The following is a 25,674-nucleotide window of genomic DNA, read 5'->3' on the forward strand; positions in this document are numbered from 1 at the left end:
TTAGCTGGCTGCAGAAGGCTTTGCATGTATTACAGTGAACTCACATGTGTTCACAGTAAGGCAGTGAACTTTGGGTACGGATTTGCTGTTGTTAAATGTGTGGCTTGGAGCAAGTCTGGACCTTTGATTTCCTTGTTCGTGGAAAAAAATAGGCTCTTCCCGTGGAATTAGGGTCCAAAAGTGTATTTAGTGTTAATACTACATGTGAGAAGGAAATGGCAACCCACTCCAGTATTCTTGCCTGGAAAATCCCATGGACAGAGGAGACTGGTGGGCTGCAGTCCATGGGGTCACCAAGAGTCGGGCATGACTGAGCAACTAACACTTCACTGCACGTGAAAAGAGTGTTAAAAATGACAAACAATACTTTTTCTCTAGTAACTTAACATCTCAGTCAGTTCAGTTCAGTGTCTCAGTCGTTTCCAGCTCTTTGCAACCCCATGAACTGCAGCATGCCAGGCCTCCCTGTCCATCACCAACTCCGGGAATTCACCCAAAGTAATGTCCATTGAGTTGGTAATGCCATCCAACCATCTCATCCTCTGTTGTCCCCTTCTCCTCCAGCCCTCAATCTTTCCCAACATCAGGGTCTTCTCCAATGAGTCAGCTCTTCGCATCAGGTGGCCAAAGTATTGAAGTTTCAGCTTCAACATCAGTCCTTCCAATGAACACCCAGGACTGAGTTCCTTTAGGATGGACTGGTTGGATCTCCTTGCAGTCCAAGGGACTCTCAAGAGTCTTCTCCAACACCACAGTTCAAAAGCATCAACTTAACATCTATCCCACTGTAATTTATTTATTTATTTATTTATTGGTTTATTTTCTTTTTGGCTGTGCTGGGTCTTCACTGCCGTGTGGGCCTTTGTCTGCTTTCAGAGAGTGGGTCTGCTCTCTAGTTGTGGAGCACGGACTCTAGGATGCTTGGGCTCAATAGTTGTGGCTCCCAGGCTCCAGGGCACAAGCTAAATAGTTGTGCTTAGTTGCTTTGCAACGTGTGGTATCTTCCCGGATCAGGGATCGAACCCATGTCTCCCCCTTGGCAGACGGAGCCACTGAGCCACCAGGGAAGCCCTTGTATTTTTTCTAGCATTGATAAACAGCAATTTTTTTTTAATCTTAAAATTCAAAGCAGGAAGACCATTTTCACATCCCAGTACCATCCCATCACATTTGCTGAATATACTTCCAGGAACTCTGCCCATTGAGAATATATGAGACATAACTTTTAAATGTCCAAACCAAATACAGACATTTATCTATTTCAATATTTGTTGCATTAAAGTATTTTTCTTTACTATTTATTTTTGTTTGAGTTATTGTCATAACAATATATCGGTTTCAGATGTATAGCATAATGATTCAGTATTTGTATACATTGCAGAATGACCACCACAGTAAAAGTCTAGATTAATCTGTATCCGATATTGGTTTCTTAAGATTCTTATTCCTCAGTTGAGAAATTCTGGCTTAATAGTATAATGATAACTGAAATACATTTTAAGTGTGTATCTATTTCTGCTTTATTGACTATGCCAAAGCCTTTGACTGTGTGGATCACAATAAACTGGAAAATTCTGAAAGAGTTGGGAATACCAGACCACCTAACTTGCCTCTTGAGAAACCTGTATGCAGGTCAGGAAGCAACAGTTAGAACTGGACATGGAACAACAGACTGGTTCCAAATAGGAAAAGGAGTACGTCAAGGCTGTATATTGTCACCCTGCTTATTTAACTTACATGCAGAGTACATCATGAGAAATGCTGGGCTGGAAGAAGCACAAACTGAAATCAAGATTGCCAGGAGAAATATCAATAATCTCAGATATGCAGATGACACCACCCTTATGGCAGAAAGTGACGAAGAACTAAAGAGCCTCTTGATGAGAGTGAAAAAGTTGGCTTAAAGCCCAGCATTCAGAAAACCAAGATCATGGCATCTGGTCCCATCACTTCATGGGAAACAGATGGGGAAACAGTGGACACAGTGGCTGACTTTATTTTTTTGGCTCCAAAATCACTGCAGATGGTGATTGCAGCCATGAAATTAAAAGATACTTGCTCCTTGGAAGGAAAGTTATGACCAACCTAGATAGCATATTAAAAAGCAGAGACATTACTTTGTCAACAAAGGTCCGTTTAGTCAAGGTTATGGCTTTTCCAATGGTCGTGTATGAATGTGTGAGTTGGACTATAAAGAAGGCTGAGCACCAAAGAATTGATGCTTTTGAACTATGGTGTTGGAGAAGACTCTTGAGAGTCCCTTGGACAGCAAGGAGATCCAACCAGTCCATCTTAAAAGAGATCAGTCCTGGGTGTTCATTGGAGGGACTGATGTTGAAGCTGAAACTCCAGTACTTTGGCCACCTGATGCGAAGGGCTGACTCATTTGAAAAGACCCTGATGCTGGGAAAGATTGAGGGCAGGAGAAGGGGACGACAGAGGATGAACTGGTTGGATGGCATCACCCATGGACATGGGTTTGGGTGGACTCCGGGAGTTGCTGATGGACAGGGAGGCCTGGAGTGCTGCGGTTCAAGAGGTCGCAAAGAGTTGGGCACGACTGAGTGACTAAACTGAACTGATATAATAATGTTATCATAAATAATAAAGTTTTAATGTTTAGCAAATAATTTAGCAGTTTTTTCAGTAAAGTTGGTTACAACATACATCTTTACATGAGTTTTGGGCTCCCCAAAGGAAAGAATTAAGTCTGATCTCTCATTTAGGATTTTCTTTTATAACTTAGTTAGCTCTTACACCAGCAGTTCTCAAACTATAATCTCAGGACCCCTTTACAGTGAGGATCTCAGAGTGCTGTTGATTTTTGGGTTTTTTATATGAACATTTGCTTCCCTTTATAATATGATGAGAGCTTTTTTTTTTTTTTTCATTGAATATAGTTAATTTACAATGTTGTGTTAGTTCCAAGTGTACAGCAAAATGAATCAGTTATACATACCTATTTGTCTATATATATATATATATATATATATATATATATGTATCTCCACTTTAAGATTCTTTTCCTATATAGGTCATTATAGAGAAGAGTAGAGTAGAGTAAGTTCCCTGTGCTATAGAGTAGATCCTTACAACTATTTTATGTATAGTAGTGTGTATATCCCCCATCTCCCAGTTTATCCTTCCCCCTCCCCCTGGTAACCATTGGTTTGTTTTCTACAACCATGACCCAGAGTGTGTTTGTTAAACCTGTTACATGTTAACAGAAATGACATATTTCATGAAAAACGACTCTCTTTTCCAAGACACACAGGAAAATAGTGAGGATGTCTTTTTTTTATTTTGGGCATTTTTGTAAATATCTTAGGTAAAACTGAATTCTTATGTGTGCTTCTGGGTTGATTTTCTTTTTTTTTTTTTTTTTTTATAATGTGGGTTGATTTTCTTGATATTCCACATATGCTGTAATCCTGAGAATACTCTGTACTCTCAAAATGAAAGTGAAAGAATAATGTTATTAGGAGAATGATTTTGACCTTGTGAACCCCATGAATGAGTCTTAGGAAATCACAGGGTTCTTGAACCCCACTTTGAGAACCATTGTTCAGGTTTTTATATTTAGGTGTATCTTCTTTTGTTCCACAAGGAATTTAAAGCAACCTTAAAGTGAATGATAATATAGTAAAAACAAATATTTAGAAATGAGAGTCAGGGAAATTATATAGAATAGTATATGAAGTCCAGTAAAATAAACATTGGTTTAGTTAATATTCCCTTAACGAAAAAGCAGATAGCCATTGTTAATGTTAGAATACAGATAAGGTTCCATGCTCATTTACCATATTATTAAATAAAAATTTTTCGAAAACAGCATCTTTTCTCCTTGGCGTTTTTTCTTTTTAGAGAAATATGACTGTGGAGATCATTAAGTCTCTGTTCAGTGAACAGCAGTATGTGACAGAAGATCCGTATCTTCACTGCCCATAGTCAGTCTGTGGGGACGTGTCCTATTTTAGGCGGTTGGTATAAATACTGACAAGCCCTTTGCTGCCACGCTGTCTTTTCAACTTTGGGAGTGAAATGCTTGTGTGACGTAACCACTGTGACAGTAAAGTAATCCAGAAACAGAGTTTTTCTATTTGCCTACCTAATAGCCATGTATGACCATACTTTGTTACTCTCATACTCCTGACGACTGGAAGGCCCCATCAGTGGTGTCTAATTGCTCTTCCCCGCCATGTAACTGTTCCACAGCTGACTGGAAGTACCGGCACGCGGGGCTCATGGCCTTGTCCGCCATTGGGGAAGGATGCCACCAGCAGATGGAGGGGATTCTCAACGAGATAGTAAATTTTGTTCTGCTTTTTCTTCAGGATCCTGTAAGTACCAGTAAACATTTGATTCCTTAATATATTGCCAGGGTTTCGCAGGGGACCCTGTTCCCTTTACTAACACACGAGCTCCTCTTCCAGCATCCCAGGGTGAGGTATGCGGCCTGTAATGCTGTGGGACAGATGGCTACTGACTTTGCACCTGGTTTCCAGAAGAAGTTCCATGAGAAGGTAAGTACTGAGTCTGCAGACACTGAAAAACTCCAGGAAGAGGGGTGGTGATTGAAAAGCCTGTGTGATTTCGTCTCACAGGTGATTGCAGCACTGCTGCAGACCATGGAAGACCAGGGCAATCAGCGTGTCCAGGCCCACGCTGCCGCCGCTCTCATCAACTTCACAGAGGACTGTCCCAAGTCACTGCTTATTCCATACTTAGACAGCTTGGTGAAGCATCTGCATTCCATCATGGTCCTTAAACTTCAAGAGGTAAGTTTCACTGTCTTTTAAGCTGTCTGTTTGGCTGGTATAGTGGAAATCGGAGGGAATGGTGATTCTGAAAGAGACTTCTCAGGAAACGTTAGCAGTTTCTGCCACTTTGATTTTAAAAAGGTGAAAGAGACTGCCCACTCTCTTAACCAGAATGACAGACATAGAGAAGACGTGAAAAAAGAATATCCTTTTTGTATTATTAAACATGTTGAATTCTTAAAATAAGGCCTGGCCATCCAAATAGAAGATGGTTTATAGTTTACAGCTTAAGTAAGAGGCAACCTAAAAACAAGTGAATAATAATCAGTGCAGCAGCAGAAAAAGACAGGATGCAGGTAAGACAGGCAAAAACAGAAACCTGGTTTGTTATCAAGTAGAATGAAATGAAATTTCTGCTATAAAATAAAAAGGACGCACAAAATAAAAGCCTTTTAATTCGAATATTCAGCAAACATAAAGTTACTGTCAGATTGCTATAAAAATTTTTCTAAATACTCAGCGTCTGTACTTTGGCTCATGATGAACTGGTAACAGTTGGTAAACCGCACTTCACCTAGCCCTGGTCTAAAGGAGAGCAGAGAGGAAGACGGGAAATTACAAGGTCCCAGAAGGCAGAGAAGGGGTCTGAAGCAGAGGATGGGCACTCAGTGAACTACGATAGCAAGCTAAGAGCATGATACAGGAAGGTGAGTGTAGTACGTGAAGACAGGGAGGTAGTCGAGTTGAGGGCAGGTCAGTTAGGTTAGTTAGTTAAATCAGATGGGTCAGATAGGACATTCGAGTAGATTTGGCTGAAGGATGGCTGTATATAACCCAGCTCCCCGCTGGGGACCCGTGTGTGAGGTGCAGACTGAAGGAAGGGGCTGCTGAGATGGGATAGGGGAAGAGGGTCGTGTGTGTGTGTGAGAAGAGCTGCGCGGAGGCAGGGTAGCCAAGGAAGAAAGACGTTCCTGTGGGATCACAGGCTGGTCATGACGTTAACCACAGAGCAGATGCGAGATGCCAAAGGAAGGAGTGAGCTCACCTTGCAGAGCAGTGTGGGGACTCGAGGTACAAGTAGAAAGAGCTCTGCCGAGAGTGGCTGTGGTTGATGAGGGGGTGGAGGGTCCGAAGCAGTTGCTGGCTCAATTATTTCTATGAACCCACAAGGAATTACAGAATAACATTGCCAGGTGCTGACATGGCCTGACCACAAGTACCCAGGAAGAATTTTCCTCGGCAGGTCAGAGAACACTGGATTGTTGGTGCAGGGGGAAGGCTGATCTCACCTGTTGCACCAGGGTGGAGAAAGAGGGCACCTCTCAGGGGTGTCCTCAGTGGTATTTTTCTGAAGAGAAATAGAAAATAAAGGAATGGGCCATAAAAGGGAACTTTCTCCACGACCTAATCGGACAGCACAAGATATAAAATTAAGTAGTGGAAATAAATGAAGAACAATGAGTAAAATTAAGCTTGCTGGATACAAAAATTTAAGGGAGTTCACATTTATGCTCGAGAATTAGCCGTGCTTTGAGATAAAGTGGACACAAGTGAGGAGCGCTGTGCTGACAGGAGAGAACACCTCACAGATAGTTCAGCGGGGGCTCTTCAGTTTGCGCTGAGACCTAGTCTCCACTCTGGCTGCTGTAGGGTGGGCTCAGCGTGCAGTCTCAGTGCAGCCCTCGGGAACTGGCTGGGAGTGCTTGCCCCATCTTCTCCTCTGTGGGGCTGATGTTCTGTTGTCTTCCTTCCAGTTGATCCAGAAAGGCACCAAGTTAGTTTTGGAACAAGTTGTGACGTCTATTGCATCAGTTGCAGATACTGCAGAAGAAAAATTTGTCCCCTACTATGACTTATTCATGCCGTCACTGAAGCACATTGTCGAGAATGCAGTTCAAAAGGAACTCAGACTTCTCAGAGGAAAAACTATTGAGTGCATCAGCCTCATTGGTCTGGCTGTTGGGAAGGAAAAGGTAAGCGACTTGTCAACAATGTGTTGGGTTTGTTGTGTGTCATCTGGCTTTGGGGGCATCAAGGGTACCAGAGGATTTTTTTCTTTCTGATAAGAGGTTTTCTAAAGATTTAGTTGTTTTCCATCATCTTATTCTTGTATTACTTTAATTTTATATATAAATTATCAGCTTCATTTTTTCATTGCTAATAAGGTTTCTTCTTAACTCAGTCATGCTTTTGAAACCTTTCCTTACATGTGCAGTCTTATCTCTGGAGGCTTGTGGAATTCCAGACCCATATGTTCAGTTTTACCCATATTTAAACATATGCTCGGGGGACCCAAGTCCAGTGATTGAGACTCTGTCTTCCAGTGCAGGGGGCACAGGTTCCATCCCTGGTCAGGAAACTAAGACCCACATGCCTCAGGGTGTGACTGAAAAATTTTTTTTTTAAAACTAAAAAAGTGCTTGGGAACATTCCAGTTGCAATCCTGTTAATCCCCAAAGCTTTGAGTGTCCCAAGAGAAATATGCATTTAGATCTTCAGAAAAGAATTAAAAAGGACCATTGGCCCATGTGTTTTTCATCCTAGCCAGCATCTCAGCTGTCAAAGCTAACCCCAAAAAAGTTTCTGTTATCAGCCCCTCCCATTCTGATTCTCAGAGCTTTCAACATAAAACCTTTCTCTCTGGTCTCCTCCACAACTAGCACTTTTATCTTACAAATAGTTTTCTGGGAGACACTGAGAACCTAGTCAGTAAAACATTTTTATGTTCCATACTCTGTATTTTGGCTTTCAAACTATCTTTGTGCAGCACTGCCTGTTTATACAGTGGAGATAGCCAAAACTAAACAGAGAAGTGAAAATCATACAGCTTTTGCAGCTCAGTCACTCAGTCGTGTCCAAGTTTGCAGTCCCACGGACCATAGCCCACCAGGCTCCTCTGTCCCTAGTAGGATTTTCACAGAAAGGATACTGGAGTGGGTTGCCATTTCCTCTTCCAGGGGATCTTCCCGACTCAGGGATTGAACCAGGGTCTCCTGCATTGCAGGTGGATTCTTTACCACTGAGCCACCAGGGAAGCTAGAGAGCAATCCAGAATTGCTTTTCTGAATTTGAGTTATCTTTTTACTGCTGGAAATGCATAAGCCATGGACCAAAACTGGATGACACGAGAACTATCTTTATACTGTAATTCATTTTGACTTTAACTGAAAAACATTTTTCTAGAAATTCTAGAGCACTAAATCTGTTGAAGTATATGTGACAACTTCTCTATATAGTACTTTTATCTGAGGGGTTAAAACTCACGCGGGAAATGTTAATAGATTTGGGGAGAGAGATTTATTATGTGAGAAACAAAATTAGGTGGCAGTGGTATCTCTGTGATGAGACATACGTGAGTAACATGTGTCTTCCCCAAACTTTCCTCCAGTTCATGCAGGATGCCTCTGATGTGATGCAGCTGTTGCTGAAGACGCAAACAGACTTCAGTGACATGGAAGATGACGACCCTCAGGTAAAGCAGCGCGCATGGTCCCCTCCATCCTGGTTGATAGTGCAGGGCTAAATACTGAGAAGAAAAATTGAGCAATAGGTTTCTTGAGGTAATACAACCCCTGGTTTCAGGGGCATTCTTCACTGGCTTTCCACACCATGTGTGCTTACACGTGTTTACTTTTGCACACCGTGTTTTTCCTCAGTCGATTTTCAGGCTGCTGCTCTTATGACTGAAGGTTTTTGGTGCTGCTGATCTCCATTATCCTAGGTGCTCGGATCTCCTCACTTCCCTTGAGCAGTGTCATCCACAGTCGTGGCTTTGGTTTTCCTCCATAGGGTTGTGACTTCAGTCACTGAACGCAGGGTTTATTTATCCAGCCACTTCCAAGACATGTCCGTTTGGATCTCTCCTGGCCCGTTCAGTGCCACGTGACTTCCTTCCCCTTTCTAAAGCAAAAGAAATGTCGCAACCAACAATTTTAGAATGTGTTGTGCTCTTTTCTCTGCCCAGGAACAAACATCCTGTAGCTTAGAAAGAGCCGTTCCCACTCAGCCTTTCTAACTCCTGCCCAGATTTCCTGGCCAGTACAAGTCTCAGTGGTGGGTGCTTAGGACCCGGTTGTAATAATGTCGCAAATGTCTATCCTATTCTTGGTGATACTCCCAGTGCCTGCTGCACAATGAGCATTCAATAAATAATTGTTGGATTAAATTTTAACTTTGCACAGCCATGCTGTAATTGTTTTCCATACTTAAAATGTTTTGTTTTGTTTTTCAAACTTTTTTTGGTTTTGTTTTTGAAATTAGGAGTAGGGGAGTGTGTTTGCACATGCAGCCACATGAGGTAAACAAGTATATAAATAGATACCAGAGGGTAAAAATCCCTTTGTGGGCAATAGAGATGAAATAGAACCAGATTCTCTAGGGTACTTTGTAGTAATTAAAGTCTTCCTAAATTGAGTAGTAGAAGAGGTATCTTAAATGTGGACAACCCCCTACACAGAAAACTTAAACAAGGAGGAGAAAGGGGTGATTAATATTGACTGAGTGGAGTGTTAGGCTGTAGGCAAAGTCAGGTAAAGTCCTGCCTTGGGGAAAATTAGCGGCCAGGGGCTGATAAGTCTAAGTGGATTTTTGTTACATGATTCATGTGCTGTTATGTACTGCTTCTTGAAAACAGGAAAACATAAGACATAGCACTGGTCTGTCTCTTGCCTCACCTGTTGTCTGTATTCTCATGTAGAAGTAAGTTCTCAGTGACTTTATTGTTTACGAACATTTTAAGTATGTGGTCTTTAGCGCACTTGTTGCTTGAAGGGCCAAAATAAAACATCATTTCTATGAGAAGGGGAAAGGGGCTTTACACATTTTTGAAACATCAATTTAAATTTAATTTTTAATTGTTTCTCCCCCCCAGATCTCTTACATGATCTCCGCATGGGCCAGGATGTGCAAAATCCTTGGGAAAGAATTTCAGCAGTACCTACCGGTGGTGATGGGGCCTTTAATGAAGACAGCTTCAATTAAGCCTGAAGTAGCCCTTCTAGATAGTAGGTGTCTTCATGAGGAAGTGGCACTTGTAGGAGTTCTCCTTGTTATCATTTTTAACAAAGTTAAAATGAATTTGCTTTGATTCTTTGTTAATAGCTCAAGACATGGAGAACATGAGTGATGATGATGGTTGGGAATTTGTGAACCTTGGAGATCAGCAAAGTTTTGGTATTAAAACTGCAGGACTGGAAGAAAAGTCAACTGCTTGTCAGATGCTGGTAATTATGTTTACTAAACTTTATTTTACAACTTCTCATGAATACATGTGTGTGTGTAAATATATTTCATAGGAGTGCTTCTTATAGATATTGAAGAAGTTAGTTTGAAGAGCCAGGAATGTATTCTTTAAGAAATATAGAAACCTTTAGACTCAACATTTCTACTTACAGATTTCAATCCTAAAGAAATCATGTGGATGAAACCTTTCTTTACCAGTGCTATTTTTAATAACAAGAACAAAGTGAATAGCCCCAATACAGTGAATAGCCCAAATACCTGTTGTTAGATGATGATCAGGAAGCACTGTGCCTTGGAGTATTACAAAACTGTTACAGAGCTAACTGAGGGAAGGGTTTTTGCCCATTTTGTGCTTAGTGTATGACAGGGGCTAAGGAATGTTTTTGAATGAACAAAAAATGTGCTCATAGTATTAAAATTGGTATGATTTCATTGTATGAAAAAAGACATGGTAGGAGAACCAGGATATTTACAGTGATTATCTTAACCTGTATGAGTATGTGTTGTAGACAGGGAGGGGTAAGTTTTGTTTTGTTATTAACTGGTTAAGAGACTATGGGAACACAACTTTGTGAGTCAACTAAACTTGAGTAAAAAAATTTTTAAGAGATTCAGTTTAGTTCAGTTCAGTTGCTCAGTCGTGTCCGACTCTTTGCGACCCCATGAATCGCAGCACGCCAGGCCTCCCTGTCCATCACCAACTCCCGGAGTTCACTCAGACTCACGTCCATCGAGTCAGTGATGACATGCAGGCATCTCATCCTCTGTTGTCCCATTTTCCTCCTTCCCCCAATCCCTCCCAGCATCAGAGTCTTTTCCAATGAGTCAACTTTTCACATAAGGTGGCCAAAGTACTGGAGTTTCAGCTTTAGCATCATTCTGTCCAAAGAAATCCCAGGGCTGATCTCCTTCAGAATGGACTGGTTGGACCTCCTTGCAGTCCAAGGGACTCTCAAGAGTCTTCTCCAACACCACAGTTCAAAAGCATCAATTCTTCGGCGCTCAGCTTTCTTCACAGTCCAACTCTCACATCCATACATGACCACTGGAAAAACCATTTTATGATATATTATAAATCTAGCAGTTAAGTAAGCCTAAATAAAAACTAATGACTTCAATTTTATTTTTCTATTAACAAGGCATTGTTTTCTAATTCATTTAAGCATATCTCTTGAACTTACTCTTATCAGCGCCTGTGTGCTTATTTACTCTATTGTGTTAGACTCTGTGGCCACATGGACTGTAGCTCACCAGGCTCCTCTGTCTGTGGAATTCTCCAGGCAAGAATACTGGAGTGGATAGCCATTAGCTCCTCCAGGGGATCTTCCTGACCCGGAGACTGAACTGCATCTTGTGCATCTCCTGTATGCAGGCGTATTGTTTACCACTGAGCCATCATATTTGCCTATAATTTATAAATATTTTGGAATCTTTATAGTATCAACTTGAGAAAAAATATAAATGTAACATCTTTTACAGTTACATAAACACAATTATCAAATCTTTTAATGTGGTAAAAGAGAAAAGAATTACGATGTTTTTTTTTTTCGTTTGATTGTTGTAATGATTTTTTTTTTTTAATTCAAAACAGAAACTCATAGCTGCAGATTTACAGAAGAGATGTGCCATGATTACATTTTCATGGTTTTTAAAATAACTTTTTATATTGCCTTAATTAAGTGGTATCTTTCGTTTGAAGTATTTTCAGAGTACGAAAGCTTTTGCTAAATTCTTCCCCACACTAAATAAGAATATGAAGCATTCCACCTTTTAAATGACAATATATTTTACAGTTGTTTCATGGCCCTTTCCCATTTTACAGTTCCCATGAGTTTGACTACGTTCCTTGTCCTGCATACAGCTTTAAAAGTAGTTTACTCTAGTTAGGGTAGAGCATTCTGTGGTCCTTAAGTTTTGCAGTTTGTAATAAAAAACAAATGCATGACATGGATCTTGATTTCTCTTCCAATACTTTCATTTCAGGTTTGTTATGCTAAGGAGTTAAAAGAAGGCTTTGTGGAGTATACTGAACAGGTTGTCAAACTCATGGTACCTCTACTGAAATTTTATTTCCACGATGATATCCTGTAATTTTTGAACAGAAAAGATTTCTAGATAGACGTCAGTTGTAGAAGTACGAGGCTCTGTGCCAGCTGAGGTGAGCGGGCGTCACCAGTGCTCTGTTTGCACTGATGGTGGTTTCAGGTTCTTTGCTTGTGCCTTTGTTTCACTTGTGCCAAAAACCTGAAAAGGAGAATGTCCGCTATCCACTAGTTTGACAGTTCTCTGTGAAGCACTGAGGAGTTTTAAGGACTGGGATTTTATTAGCAAATATCTATAATTGTGTATTGCCACTTTCCCCAAATGTCTTCTGGTGATGTTAAGAAAGTAAGATTCTTTTTAATTGGTTAGAGACCAGCTTAACTTTCTAGCTCATTTCAAATGTGGATAATACCTCTGGGGAGAAATGTCTCTTAATAAATCTTCATGTAACAATTGTCCTCTTCAGTATAATGGTAGTTGTGGTAAGTATAGGTATATTTTTACACTTTTTTGCACACACACACACTTTAAGATGGGTTAAAAAATGACAGCACAGTGGATTGAGAGCCACACACGCAGATCTGCGGCCCCAGAGCCCCTTGGTTGCGGTTCCTTGCGCAGTACCCGACGGTGGTGTCCTTCACAGAAGGGGGCTTTTCCCCAGCAGATGTCCCGTAATGCCTGAGGACAGGGCAGAATCATTTCTAAGAGGAATTCTCAAGACATTTATTTTAGACATGATATTAGATGGGGGAGGCAACTCTGCAGAGACTGATTCAGGAAGAGATCATTGGTAGTTTTCTTAGTAAAGTCGTTACTTCAGGTGCCTTTGTAAGAAATGTACTACCTGAAGTTTGGGGATAGGTATATCCTGAGACACTGTGAGAGTCCTGGCTCTTTCCTCCGTTATTTTTGTGTTGAGGGGTTATATTTGAACCTTTATTCCTGTTATATTGTAGGTGATTGGAAAGACAGGAAGTATGTCTTGGGGCGGGGAGACTTGAGTTTTTATACACAGGTTATATTGAACGCAAGCTCTTGGAGAGCACTCTTAGATAAACAGAAGTTGCCTAGCACTCCTGTTAATAACTGACTGAGCACTTCAGTATGTAACTGAGCAAAACAATAGAACAATCTTGAAGATAGGAATCACGCTAAATGTTGTCTAAGGTTCGTTTGAGTGAGTACGTTTTCCTTAACAATAAAACGCGTTCGAGTGGCAGCAGCAGAATCCATGCCTCTTCTCCTGGAGTGTGCGAGGGTTCGTGGTCCTGAGTACCTCACACAGATGTGGCATTTTATGTGTGATGCGCTAATCAAGGCCATTGGCACAGAACCAGATTCAGATGTCCTCTCAGAAATAATGCATTCTTTTGCAAAGGTAAATATTTTTCTCTTCACAATTAGTGTAAACAGTTTGTGTGTTCATATATTTGTCTTACTAAATAAATGGGGGGATTTTTTTTTTATGCTGTAACATAATTTGCAACCAAAAATATTTAATTTGGTGTTATCACTCTTTTCCTTACTTTTTAAGAGTAGCTGCTCTTGTATTCTGTTCTTGATTAGTTTCCATCGTCATTTACCCAGTAATCCAACCACCAGATGACACTTCGGTGTCATCCAAGTCAAGTCTGGTCTCTGTCCTCTTCTCTCTCTCCTAAATTTCTCTGTTTTTTGCTGTATTTTTTCTTTTTGCTTGTGCCTCACTTAATCTGCTCCAGAAGCCATTCCTTCTTTCCCTCACAGTTCAGTCACCTTTCCTCAAGCATTAATTTGCTTTTGAGTCACTCCCCCCATTTTCCAAGGCTCACAACTCCATAGCTTGCTCCACAACTGGGTTTAAAAATTCTTTGTTCCCATTTGCACTCCTCAAGTTCAGATTTTCTGTTACTTTTCAAAGAATGCCTGCTTCCATGCCTTTGCTCATCTCATTCCCTCCATTTGTGGCACAAGCTTAGCCTTTCTCCAGCACCATCTCTGTACAGAGTATGCATGTGATAACAGCTTCTTAAAAACTGGTTGGTCTTTTCCATCTTTGAATTTGCAACACCCAGCATAATTCCTGGCACTTAAGACGTACTCAGGACATGTTTAAAGGGAAAATATTTTTTAAATTATTTTTTTTTTAAGTACTGGTGTGGTAGCAAATATAATCCAAGTGTATCTACTGTTTAATCTCAGGGTAGGAGTTATGTTCATTTTTCTCAATGCCTCCATCTGATTCTTAATGGAGTTTAACTTTTGACTCCAAAACACTTAAATCTTAAGAGTTGCTTTCTTTCCTCAAACTCATGTTTAGTGCATTGAAGTCATGGGAGATGGATGCCTTAATAATGAACACTTTGAAGAATTGGGTGGTATACTGAAAGCTAAACTTGAAGAACATTTTAAAAACCAAGAATTGCGGCAAGGTAAGTTTTCCACACTTTCATTTCTGGATGTAATTCTTGACCATTTTTGGTGACCATTTAAGAAGACATTTATTTGGGTGTGTTTTAGTTAAAAGACAAGATGAAGACTATGATGAGCAGGTGGAAGAATCACTACAAGATGAGGTAAGTTACCCCATTTAGAACTTAACTTACGTGACCATTTGCATTAATGCTTAAGCTTCTGATTCATCTGACTTCTCCTAAAAGGTACTTCTTAGTAATTTTCAGCAGAAGAATCTGATGTGTGTTTCATTTATTCATTTAGAGAGTAAGAGGTTTGAGGCTAGCTGGTTTGTGTTCTGGTGCTGTGTGTGCGCTTTGTCGCAGTGACCTTACATACAAACCTTTGGAGTTCCCTCGTATCTTCTACACTCTCACAATGCTCATCTGTGCCTGCTGGTGCTTTCCCCATTTTGAAGATGAGTGAACTCAAACTCAGATGTTAAGTGATTGCCTAGAGCCACACTGTTGACACTCTCGTGCTTAAGGCCAGGTCTTTCTGTAATACCAGCTCTCTTTCCCCTGGACCACAGAATTGTGCAAATTTCCCTATCCCTATAAACAATAGGCATGTGGTTGACATAATTCTTTACCTTGTTACTCAGAACTCCTACCATCAGACCACTTGATGCCATCAACACAGGTCAGCTCTGTATGTAGGGTCTGCCGTGCGTGGCATGTGGCCATCTGATGGACCCGTGCTGGCTCGTGGGACTCATCCCTGTCCTTGGCAGGTGCTCACCCTGACACGCATATGGTTCCCGGGGATGAGGTTGTTGTAAATAACTGACCCCACATCTCCCCACCATCCCACTCCAAAACTAGAGAAATCCTAGAAAACAAACAAAAGATAGTAAAGTAAAATCACTCATTTCAAAACTTTGAAATTTGGGATAGTCTTTCAACCATCTATTTTAAATACATTCCAAGGAAAGTATTTGCAGTAAGTGCAGTACTTGAATACTCCTTCTGCCTTTTTATTGCCAGACAAGATATCACTGGAGTAACCTCAGTCTCTGGACTCTTGTTGTGCTCTTAGGAAAGTGACAAGAAACTTAATTTTCTATGTTTCTTAGATTTTTTTATAATAAATGTTAAGAATAGTGAGGACACTTTTTAAATACATACATACTTTTTTTAACACATAGTATGCCCACTTGGTTTTTTTTAGGATGATAATGATGTTTATATTCTGACCAAAGTGTCAGACATTTTACATTCAATATTCAGTAGCTACAAGGAAAAAGTGTTACCATGGTTTGAACAGCTGCTTCCGTTAATTGTCAACCTAATTGTGAGTATTACCTCTTTTTGACAATTATTTTAGATAGTTGACCTGAAAATCTATTACAGCATTTTAAAATTTAACACTTTCAGGTTAAAATGGATCCTAGAAATCATAGTTTTCACCGTACCTCTTTAATTTACTGAGTTTATTGCATTGCCTTGGATACTTTCTCAGTGTATGTTTGGAAGTTTACTAATTAGGTTTTCTGTAGTCCAATTAATTTATAATGCAGTCTAAAAATATACAACTGACATTTTATTATTTCAGATTATCTATACCCTGCTAAATTAACAAGTGGAAACAAAATGGTTACAGGTTTTTGTTTTAAAGTAGACCCTAGAAAATTCAGTTTTGATCTTTATTATGTACCACCAACAATCATAGGTTCTGGATGATAGCATTACATATTCAGTTTTTTTACATGTATTATAAATTAAAAGCAGTCATTGGATATTTACCCCTTTTTGGCTTTTAATTATGTGTTTTGTGATACTTTGTAGCACAGTATGTTTCTAAAAGTGATGTAGGCATGTGACATCCTGTTGAATCAGTACTATAAAGTTTTGCAGCTTTTGCTGTTGCTGTGTTTTTTTTAAATATAGCATTGCCGTTGTCTTTTTTGTAAAGTAAATGTATGTACGTAGATGCTGCTGTCATTCTTCCTCATACTTGGTAATTTCAGATGGTGGAAAATCTGTAGTTTGAGGGTTGTTATTCATAAGAACTGATTGTTGCAATGTTTATTTTTCATTACCTGTATCAGGAATATCCCTGTGAGATGACAGCCAATAGTGAATGTTTGTTTCTTTTATAGTCTTCACTCCAGTATCCAAAGCTTAAAAGAATGTCTCTTTTGTAGTGTCCACATAGACCGTGGCCAGACAGACAGTGGGGACTGTGCATCTTTGATGATGTCATAGAACACTGTAGTCCAGCCTCATTTAAATATGCAGAATATTTCTTAAGGCCAATGCTCCAATACGTATGTGACAGCAGCCCGGAAGTCAGGCAAGCAGCTGCATATGGCCTGGGAGTCATGGCACAGTATGGTGGCGATAACTACCGTCCTTTCTGCACAGGTACTTCTGTTTGTCTGGTTATGCACATTTCGCCCCAGACATCCCTGTTAGCCCTACCTTGCTTTCTGCCCTGACCCTGAAAACAGTATACACTGCTTCCTTCTCTTTTCCTTTTGCACACACCTTATTACAGCACTTAGACATTTACCATCCTCATTTGCATAGAGATGGGAATGAAGTCTGAGTGGGACCAGCGCCTCCTCGCCCCGGTCCCAGGGTGCAGTTCATCTGGGGCTTGGAGGACGTGCTTTTAAGGCACGTCTGGGTCCCTGTGAGTTCGGCATAGGACTAGAGCTTGGAGGCTTTTAAAAGCTGTAGTACACTGAGGTGATCAGGAGTGCAAGTCTGGAGACTGCTGACCTCTTGGGGGGCCTATAAATTAATGTAGTGAGGCTGGTCCTGAGCACACCAGGCAACCTCCCTCTCCCCTGTCATGGTTCTGAAGTCATGAAAACAAAGTGCTCCTTACACTTGAACATTTTCTCACTGTGATTTGTAGCTGGACCAAAAAATAAGACATATTTTTGATCATTTGCATGTAAATGAGCCTTGGACTGACTTCTTTCCAAATGCTTATTTTAGAAGCACTTCCACTGCTGGTAAGAGTTATTCAGTCTGCTGATGCTAAGACCAAAGAAAACATCAATGCTACTGAGAACTGCATCTCAGCGGTGGGGAAAATGATGAAGTTCAAGCCTGACTGTGTGAACGTTGAAGAAGTCCTCCCACACTGGCTCTCTTGGCTTCCACTGCATGAGGATAAAGAAGAAGCTGTTCAGACTTTCAATTATCTTTGCGACCTCATTGAGAGGTGGGCAGCGGGACAGGGCAGCCTTACTTCCTTTCCCTTCACGCAGCTTGGTGCTTCCTGTGCGTGCCTCTCAGGCGTTCAGGTCCTAATAATGCTATGTTTATAAATCAGGTTAAGAAGCCTTATCACAGGAGTGCCTTATAATCACATCTAATTTTGAGTTATGTGCGATTCAGTTCAACAGATGAGTCATTATAGAATAAGATGTTCAAAGAAGATTCTGTTCTGTCTTCCACCCCATTCATTCATTCTTTTATCCATTCAGTCATTAGCTTTACTGAGGCATCATTGGCATATCATTTATTAATAGAATGAGACGAAAGAACATGGGTTCGTACTGTTATTTGACCCTCTGAAATACTAGTGTTTTTCTTTGAATTAAAAAATCAGTGGTCTAAGGGAAATATACCAGATGGGCACTCATGGTCTGGCCCTTGACCTTTGGCGTTATTAGTGTTATTTTGTGTCTGTGAGTATTGCTAAGAATTAGAACAACCAGGAGGTTACAAAAGCTATCACATCAAAGTTGTGTCCATTGGTGGTCTGGGCTCTGTCACTATTAACTACTGCTTTTAGTTCATAAATAAATCAGGGGCTACAACCACTCGTCTCATGGAGTTTGTAGAAATGGGCCAATGTGTGTATTCCTTCACGCCTAAGTTCTCACTGGTCATAAAAATACTAGAAGTCTTTTCACTGAGGACATCATTAAGGAATACTTCAGAGCCATCGTGGAGATGCGTTAACCTGTTCTTGCCTCTGAAGTGACCTGTTCTCCATCATGCTATTTAATCTTCTCCCTTGGAAATGACTGCTCTGAAATTTTCCTGATGAAAAAGATGAAACTAGTCAGATTCACTGTTAGGGTTCTTTCCATTAAACTTGACTGGAACTCATTTCCCAGTTTACTTTTGAAATGCCTGTAAGTCTTTTTGAACTTCAAATTTATTTTAGAAACCATTCTGTAGTATCTAAATAAAATTTATGTTAAGGAACTGTTCTTATATGTATGGTTTACATGGGAAGAAACTGCAAAGCTAATCAGGTTTCCTCCTACTGGATTTAAAAGGCAGTTGATTTTAGCGCATGATCATTGTATAAGGAAGGATCTAATAACAGAATTTGGTATTGGGGGAAGGGTATGGGAAAATATATGAGTGCTTGAGTGATTTCTATTACAATTTTCATTTATAATGGTTTTCTTCTCTTATTTCAGTAATCACCCAATTGTCCTTGGCCCAAACAATACCAATCTGCCCAAAATATTCAGTATAATCGCAGAAGGAGAAATGCATGAGGCAATTAAACATGATGATCCTTGTGCCAAACGTCTGGCCAATGTAGTTCGCCAAGTACAGGTAAGCTGATTTAGTTAAATTGGGAAAGAAGAACTAAAATGGTTTTGGGATTTTTTGTTTAGTTTTGTTTTTCTGTATTTTTTCTATTAGAGGAAGAGAGTAGAAATTCAACAAGCTAAGGAAATTTCACTTTTATATTATCTTGTCATCAAGCCTCAAATAGATTATACTTAATATAATCTATCTGTATATTCTCATTATCTATTAAAACTGAAACCTTTGTCTTAAATCTGAGATTAGCACATACTCATTATGTTATTTTTCTGTATATATGTGAAAACAGAAAGGCGAGACGTTAATCGTAGTAACTGTCAGCTACCAATGTTTTATAATCAAGTTTTCCTCCCTAAGTGGATGTGTGTAGATAACTTGAACAGGTCATCAAAAGTGTAGCTTTATCAACGTACAAATGAGAAAGCTTACTGTGAGTGAAACATACTTCATAGAAATGAAAAGATGTCTTGCTTGTACAATGGTGTTCATCAGGCTAATCTACTGGAAAGAGTACTTTGCCGTTACCGTCTGCCTAATGATGGTTATGAGGGTACTGCCCAGTAACCGTTTGCCAAATCTAAACATGTGACGTTGTTCTTTCCTAGACTTCTGGAGGACTGTGGACTGAATGCATAGCGCAGCTCAGTCCCGAGCAGCAGGCAGCCATACAGGAGCTCCTGAACTCTGCCTGAAGGGCCTTACTACCACCACCAGATAACTAACTCCAAATAAACGTTTACCCTTTTGTTTAGGTTTCTTTGTTTTGTTTTTGAGCAAAAGAGAACGGTAGAGTTGTGTGTAGGCCATTCTTCTGCAAAGCCACAACAGCAGAACGAGAAGCCCTGGGCTTCAGGATGGTGTGTAAGTGGATTTCCCCCCACCCGACTACTGAGGAAGTCCCGTGAGCCCTGCAGTAACACTGAAGAGTATTTTTCTATTGGTGTGACCCACCCATGTGAAGGCGAAAGGGAAATAAAATTAATTTTCCTCACTAGATACAAGGAAACTTAAGACAAAACAGCTTTAATTAAGATCCGTTCCTCAGCATAGATGTGTGTTAAAACAAGTTGCTGTACACCTAGTGTTCATTCTCTTAATTGGAGTGTGAGCCTTTTTGTGGGGTAGAAAGAAGCCTTCAACCCAGCAAGCTCATAGATCCAAACATTGAAGAAAAGCTGAAGACAAAAACAACAAGCATGAAAATGTTATTTTACGTCACTCTCGATCCTTTTCCCTAAAAGGCTTATGCAGTGACTCAGTTTGGAAAGCTTTTTGGCTTCCAGCCCTTGAATGTGAAGTGTCGTTGGCATGTCTGGCAGTAGTCTCATTCACTCCTCAATAAACAACGTTGAAATACGAAAGAAGTTTGTGTAAAAATTTAGTACTGTCTGGCTTTGATTCATTTAATGTTTTTAATATAAGAGTAATATTTTTTAAACGGCTAACAATGGCTCTGAGTTTTGTTTCCCCCTGATATTTTCTTCGTGCAATTCAAAGTTAAAAGCATCTAGTTTTTACCATCTTCCACTTTAATTTAAGCTAAGTTATGATACACCTACGCCATTCACAATTGATGTGCAAACTTCAGTCGTTTTAAAGCTAGCATTGTTCTTGTTAGAAAAAAAGAATTTGGCTTAGTATTTTTATTGCAAATTGTAATTGCTATGGAGCCACACACAACTTTTAAACTTTTAATTTTATGATAAGTATTATGGCTAAAAGTATTTACTGATAAATTCAGTAAAATGTGTGAATGTTTTTTTCTTTATGTATTAACCTCATAGCAGTAAATGACTTGCTGTTGTTTCTTTAAGGAATTTTTCTAAGAGGTCTTACTAGATTTCTGTTGAAACTCAAGTGTTAACAATTTTATAGTTTGTACTGAATTTAACCGTGACACAAAAATGAATTTTATGCTTAGATCAGAATTTAAAATTAAAGGTTTTTTTCTTTAAATGATTTGCATTACTTTATTAAAAGTAAATCTGAAATGAAGTAGAAAGTAGAATAAATTATATAAAGATGGTTTGGTTGGGAGCAAATACCCTTCACGTGTATTTTGTTTCTAGCCCAGAAGCTTTGGTATCTGGCAGGGCACATACCATGTTGAATGACTTCTCAAGAAGATCATTGCTTTCAGTGGTACCTGTTTGACTCTCTTAATATGATGGGAGGGGATATTTGAAGCTCCCTAATAGCCTGTCTTCCTGTTGGAGTAAAATGTGGTAGGACAACCCGTCAGTCCTTTCTTAAACAGAATGCTGTTTGGAAAGCTCATTCGAGTAGTGATGGCAATCAACTGGAGCAAGTTAGATTTGCCTTTTTTTTTTTTTTAACTTATTACTAAAAACGTTAAAAATGTGTGTGCTCACCTAATTTGAGATGGTATATGGTCAGAAGATGGGTACTTTTTTTTGGAGAGTCTGCTGTTTGTGGAGGGCTGTACTGAGCACTTACTTAAATGTTTTTGGAAAAAGTCAGAAGACATACCCCCGTCACAGGGGTCTAAGGTCCCTGAAAGAAGTAGGTGGGTACAGATCAATCAATTGCAGGTTGACTGCATCCTTCTGCATAGAAATAGAATAAATAATTGGAGTTGAACCAAATCAGAGAAGTTGGTTTTAAAGACTGTGACATGATCCTGAAATCCAGGGCTTGTAACTAATTGTGACACACAATTCTTTTAAATTACCTGGGGAAACCTTTTTAACACCTCTACAAGATTTTGTCTCTACAAGATGAAAATTCATGTGGTTTTTCTTTTGTACCAAGTTTAGTGGCCTTGCATGACAGCCAATAATGATATATTTACGAATCCGAGCTATTTCTAGAGGAAAAAAATGTGTGTGGCCCTTACATTTTCTGGGTCTTTTGTAACACAGAGGGTTAAGCTACGTGCACAAGTGTCAGAAATTTTTAGCACAACTCATTTGGAATATTTTTCTTAATGCTGTAAATCTGAAGAAAAAATTGTCTTAAAGCTCATATGATATTTCCATAATGAGAGTCAACTTTATTGTAACTCTGTAGTTGTCGTTTGACTAACAAAACCATCAGTAAATACATAAGCAAATAAACATCCATGATGCACCTGGTCTCCTGATAAATACAGGGCAGTGCATACTTGCAGTGCCTTACGCGTTGTATCCTCGTGATCTCATGTTGAATGACGGCCTATTTGGAGGGCTAAAGAGCTAAGCTGAACGGTTCACTTAGTAATTAGTGCAGCTTCATTCTGCCTACAAGTATTGCATCAAACCATCTGGCTCTTGGCTTGTTCTGTAGAAATCACTTTGTTCCTCCTAACTCCCTGCCTCAAAGGAGTCATAGCCAAAATCTTCTTTCATTTCCTCAGCCCTGAAGGTATGAAGCTTTAGAAGGAAGTGAATTACCTGCAAGGGGTGGGGTTGGATTTTTACTTCCAACAGTTGAACTTCTGACCAGGTAGGGTGTTAGAACTATCCTGGACTGACTGACTCTACCCGCCTCCCCTGTTTTTTCCTCACACAATCTGTAATCTTAACAGTCGGTTGCTGGACAATATTTGGTCATGTTTTTTCTGTGTATGTTTGAGTGGATGAATACAAATTCTTTGAAGATAAACTGTAGCTCAGTTACTCAATTTCTAAGAAATCCCAAAGCAGTGTAATCTTAGTTTTTGTGTAAAACACCACAAAAATTGTTTAAAAAAAAAATTCCAGTTAGAGTAGCAGAATATTGTTTTGAAATGTTCAGACAATACTTAACAGGTGTGCCAATAGACTACAGAAACAAGATGGGCCATCACGCCTGACAGCTGATTAAAAGCTTTGTTTGGGTTCCAGAATCTCAGCGTACACGGTACATGTGCTGAGACTCCAGACAGGCTAATAACTTCAGTATGTTAGTTGCCTTCTCTTTAAAATGGGAATAAAATAGTACCCACCTTATAGGGAATTGAATTGAGTTTAGAAGTCAGGCTTGGTATTAGTTATCATCATTTAAGTTTTCATTTTTTCAAAATCAAGTATCTTTTTTGCAAATTCCTTGAAAAGCCTCAGCATTGAGAGGAAGTTGTGAAAAGGATCATCTCTGCAGAGTCAGCGGAGTGGTACCAGGAGTGTATCTGGCCGATGGAAATGGGATTTTACTTGCTCAGCACCAAGTGGCTGGTGTTTGGAGATGGATGCTGTGGTACAGCCCCTAAAGCCACCCATTACCTCGTCTGCACCACGACCTCAAAATGAAGAGTTTGTCCTTGATTAGGGAACACACTTCAAGCCTTGGGTGGTTCTGTCCACCAGACCAGGGACTCTTGCCCTTTCGGTGACTGCCCCCCGCCCCCCGCAGGAGGAGGTCTCCGTGGTGGCCATCCAGAGGTGGGCAGCCTGACCCCACTGTCACCAGTCTGGACCCTCGGGAAGCTTTTCGGCCTTTCTGTGCCTCAGTGCTCACTTGGAAGCTGTCCATCTGGGCATTCCAGCAAACTGCACCAGACACTGAAAGTCTGGCCTCTCCTGGTCACTGGAAAGCCTTCTCTGAGCGGAAGCAGTCTCTCCAGGCCTGCTACTGCCACAGGCTGTGTCACAGATGGCCCACGTGGGAGCATTTGCAACCAACGTGTAGCATGTGCTGTCTTGGAGGGTGAAAGAACCAGCAGCAAAAAGAAGGCTGAGCCTCTCTAAGCCCTCTCCTCACACCCACCTCTGGTTCCTGCTAGGGACTGTATTGCTGCTAAGTCATTGTCGGGTTGACAGTTCAGTTCAGTTCAGTCGTGTCTGACTTTGGAGTGGGGTCTTTGTGACCCCATGGACTGCAGCACGCCAGGCCTCCCTGCACCAACTCCCGGAGTTTACGCAAACTCATGTCCATCGAGTCAGTGATGCCATCCAACCATCTCGTCCCCTGTTGTCCCCTTCTCATCCCTCCTGCGATCTTTCCCAGCATCTGGGTCTTTTCCAATGAGTCGGCTGCACTTACCCTCTTACTTTACCTCTTAGTGGGGCATCCAGGCTTGTTTGTTTCTGTACTAGCTGTCAGTGGCTGCTGCTTTCCACTCTGTTTCACACACTCCTGGATTTTCTCTAACCCCTCTCCCCTTGGGGGCTTCCCGGTGGCTCGGACAGTAAAGAATCTGCCCGCAATGTGGGAGGCCCAGGTTCAGTCCCTGGTTTGGGAAGATCCCCTGGAGAAGGAAATGGCAAACCCATTCCAGGATTCTTGCCTGGAGAATTCCGTGGACAGAGGAGCCTGGCGGGCTAGAGCCCATGGGCTGGCAGACAGTCCGACAGAACTGAGCAACTAGCACTTGTACTACTTGCACTTAGCTCTCCCCTTGGAGGGAAATTTTAAACAGCCATTGAAATGAAGTAGATCCCCCTTTGATCAGGAAATAGTGAAAGAATGTGTATAGGGTTACAACCCTGTCGCGTCTTTTTACTAAAAAACACACATTTAAATTTATTAAAAGGCCAGAAAAGAGAGTTCTACTTTGGGAAAAATACAGCCCATCAATGTCATGTTTGTGAACTGGGTCTTAGGGGGAATGGTTACCACTACTATGAATGATTAATAAGCCCAGATAAGCTCTTCTTACGGCTGCTGTCTCAAGACGAAAGTAAAGATACAAATAGCATCACCAATTTGGAGAGATTATAATGCATTGAAATAATCATGTCTTAAAAGAACAGTTAGTGAAGGTGCGTAAGCAGAATGGAAGTTGCGCTTGAGGACACCAACTCACTTTTAGTGTCACAAAAGGGATTGCTTCTTCCAAAGTTAGAAACCTCAAGGGCCCTGTCAGCAGAAGCAGAGTGAGGGGCACCTCCCTGGCCCTCAGGCCTGCCATTCACCCTTTGGCAACTTGCTTTATGCAACTTGCTTTACCCACACAGCCTGCCCACCTCCAACACAGCAGCCAGTTCCTGGAAGTCACTCCTGAAGGCCTGCAAAATGGGTCGGCCAGCCAGGCCAGAGCCCATCCCCACATCTGACTAGTCACCATCCCTTTCAGTCCCAACTCTCTTACCACCTGATAAGGGAGCCCTAGACCCACAGGCTTCCTGCCTAAAAACCACTGTTTCCACCTGAAGGTAAGGTCTTTCCCTCTGCCTGCTCCTGCTTCATTACACAGTATACAGAGAGAATTTGCATCCAGATAGCTCAAAGGTCAAGATGGGATGTTTGCAATGAACCAGCTCGAGGTAAGAAGCAAATGCTCTCCCCATGAAAGTGAAAGCGCCCAGTAACATTTTCATATGGAAAGCATTTGCTTCTTACCTGGACAGTTCATTGCAAACATCCCATCTTGACTTTTGAGCTATCTGGATGTTGTTTAGTCACAAGTCTTGTCTACCTCTGGCAACCCCATGGACTGTAGCCTGCCAGGCTCCTCTGTCCATGGGATTTCCCAGGCAAGAATACCGGAGTGGGTGGCCATGCCCTCCTCCAGAGGATCTTCCCAACCCAGGGATCAAATCTTCGTCTGCTGCTTGGCAGGCATATTCTTTACCTCTGAGCCACCAGGGAAGCCCATGGATTACATTATTTCTAAATAGTTTGTTCTGGGTGCTCCAAAGGCTTCCTCTGATTGGTGTGTGGTGGAAGGTGGTGGTGAGGATTGGATGGAACAGTGTAACCACAGTGCAGCATGCTTGGGGAACTCCAGTAGCGGCTGTTACTTGAGA

General features: G+C 40.8%; 1 protein-coding gene across 2 annotated transcripts in view; it reads left to right on the top strand.

Moving 5' to 3' along the window:
* The window catches only part of IPO5 (importin 5), a 58,741-nt gene extending 38,981 nt beyond the window's left edge, over positions 1–19,760 (top strand). For both annotated transcript variants that reach the window (XM_061435248.1, XM_061435249.1), the window contains 16 exons: positions 4,216–4,340; positions 4,434–4,523; positions 4,605–4,778; positions 6,515–6,733; positions 8,149–8,232; positions 9,631–9,763; positions 9,861–9,982; positions 11,985–12,081; positions 13,253–13,425; positions 14,347–14,458; positions 14,547–14,602; positions 15,651–15,773; positions 16,627–16,846; positions 17,429–17,657; positions 18,874–19,015; positions 19,615–19,760. In XM_061435248.1, coding sequence (XP_061291232.1) covers positions 4,216–4,340; positions 4,434–4,523; positions 4,605–4,778; positions 6,515–6,733; positions 8,149–8,232; positions 9,631–9,763; positions 9,861–9,982; positions 11,985–12,081; positions 13,253–13,425; positions 14,347–14,458; positions 14,547–14,602; positions 15,651–15,773; positions 16,627–16,846; positions 17,429–17,657; positions 18,874–19,015; positions 19,615–19,701 — 2,186 coding nt within the window. In that variant the 3' untranslated portion in view covers positions 19,702–19,760. The remainder of the gene's footprint in view (positions 1–4,215; positions 4,341–4,433; positions 4,524–4,604; positions 4,779–6,514; positions 6,734–8,148; positions 8,233–9,630; positions 9,764–9,860; positions 9,983–11,984; positions 12,082–13,252; positions 13,426–14,346; positions 14,459–14,546; positions 14,603–15,650; positions 15,774–16,626; positions 16,847–17,428; positions 17,658–18,873; positions 19,016–19,614) is intronic.
* Positions 19,761–25,674: the final 5,914 nt, after the last annotated feature.

The sequence above is a fragment of the Bos javanicus genome, chromosome 12 (genome assembly GCF_032452875.1).
Source record: "Bos javanicus breed banteng chromosome 12, ARS-OSU_banteng_1.0, whole genome shotgun sequence".
Taxonomy (NCBI): domain Eukaryota; kingdom Metazoa; phylum Chordata; class Mammalia; order Artiodactyla; family Bovidae; genus Bos; species Bos javanicus.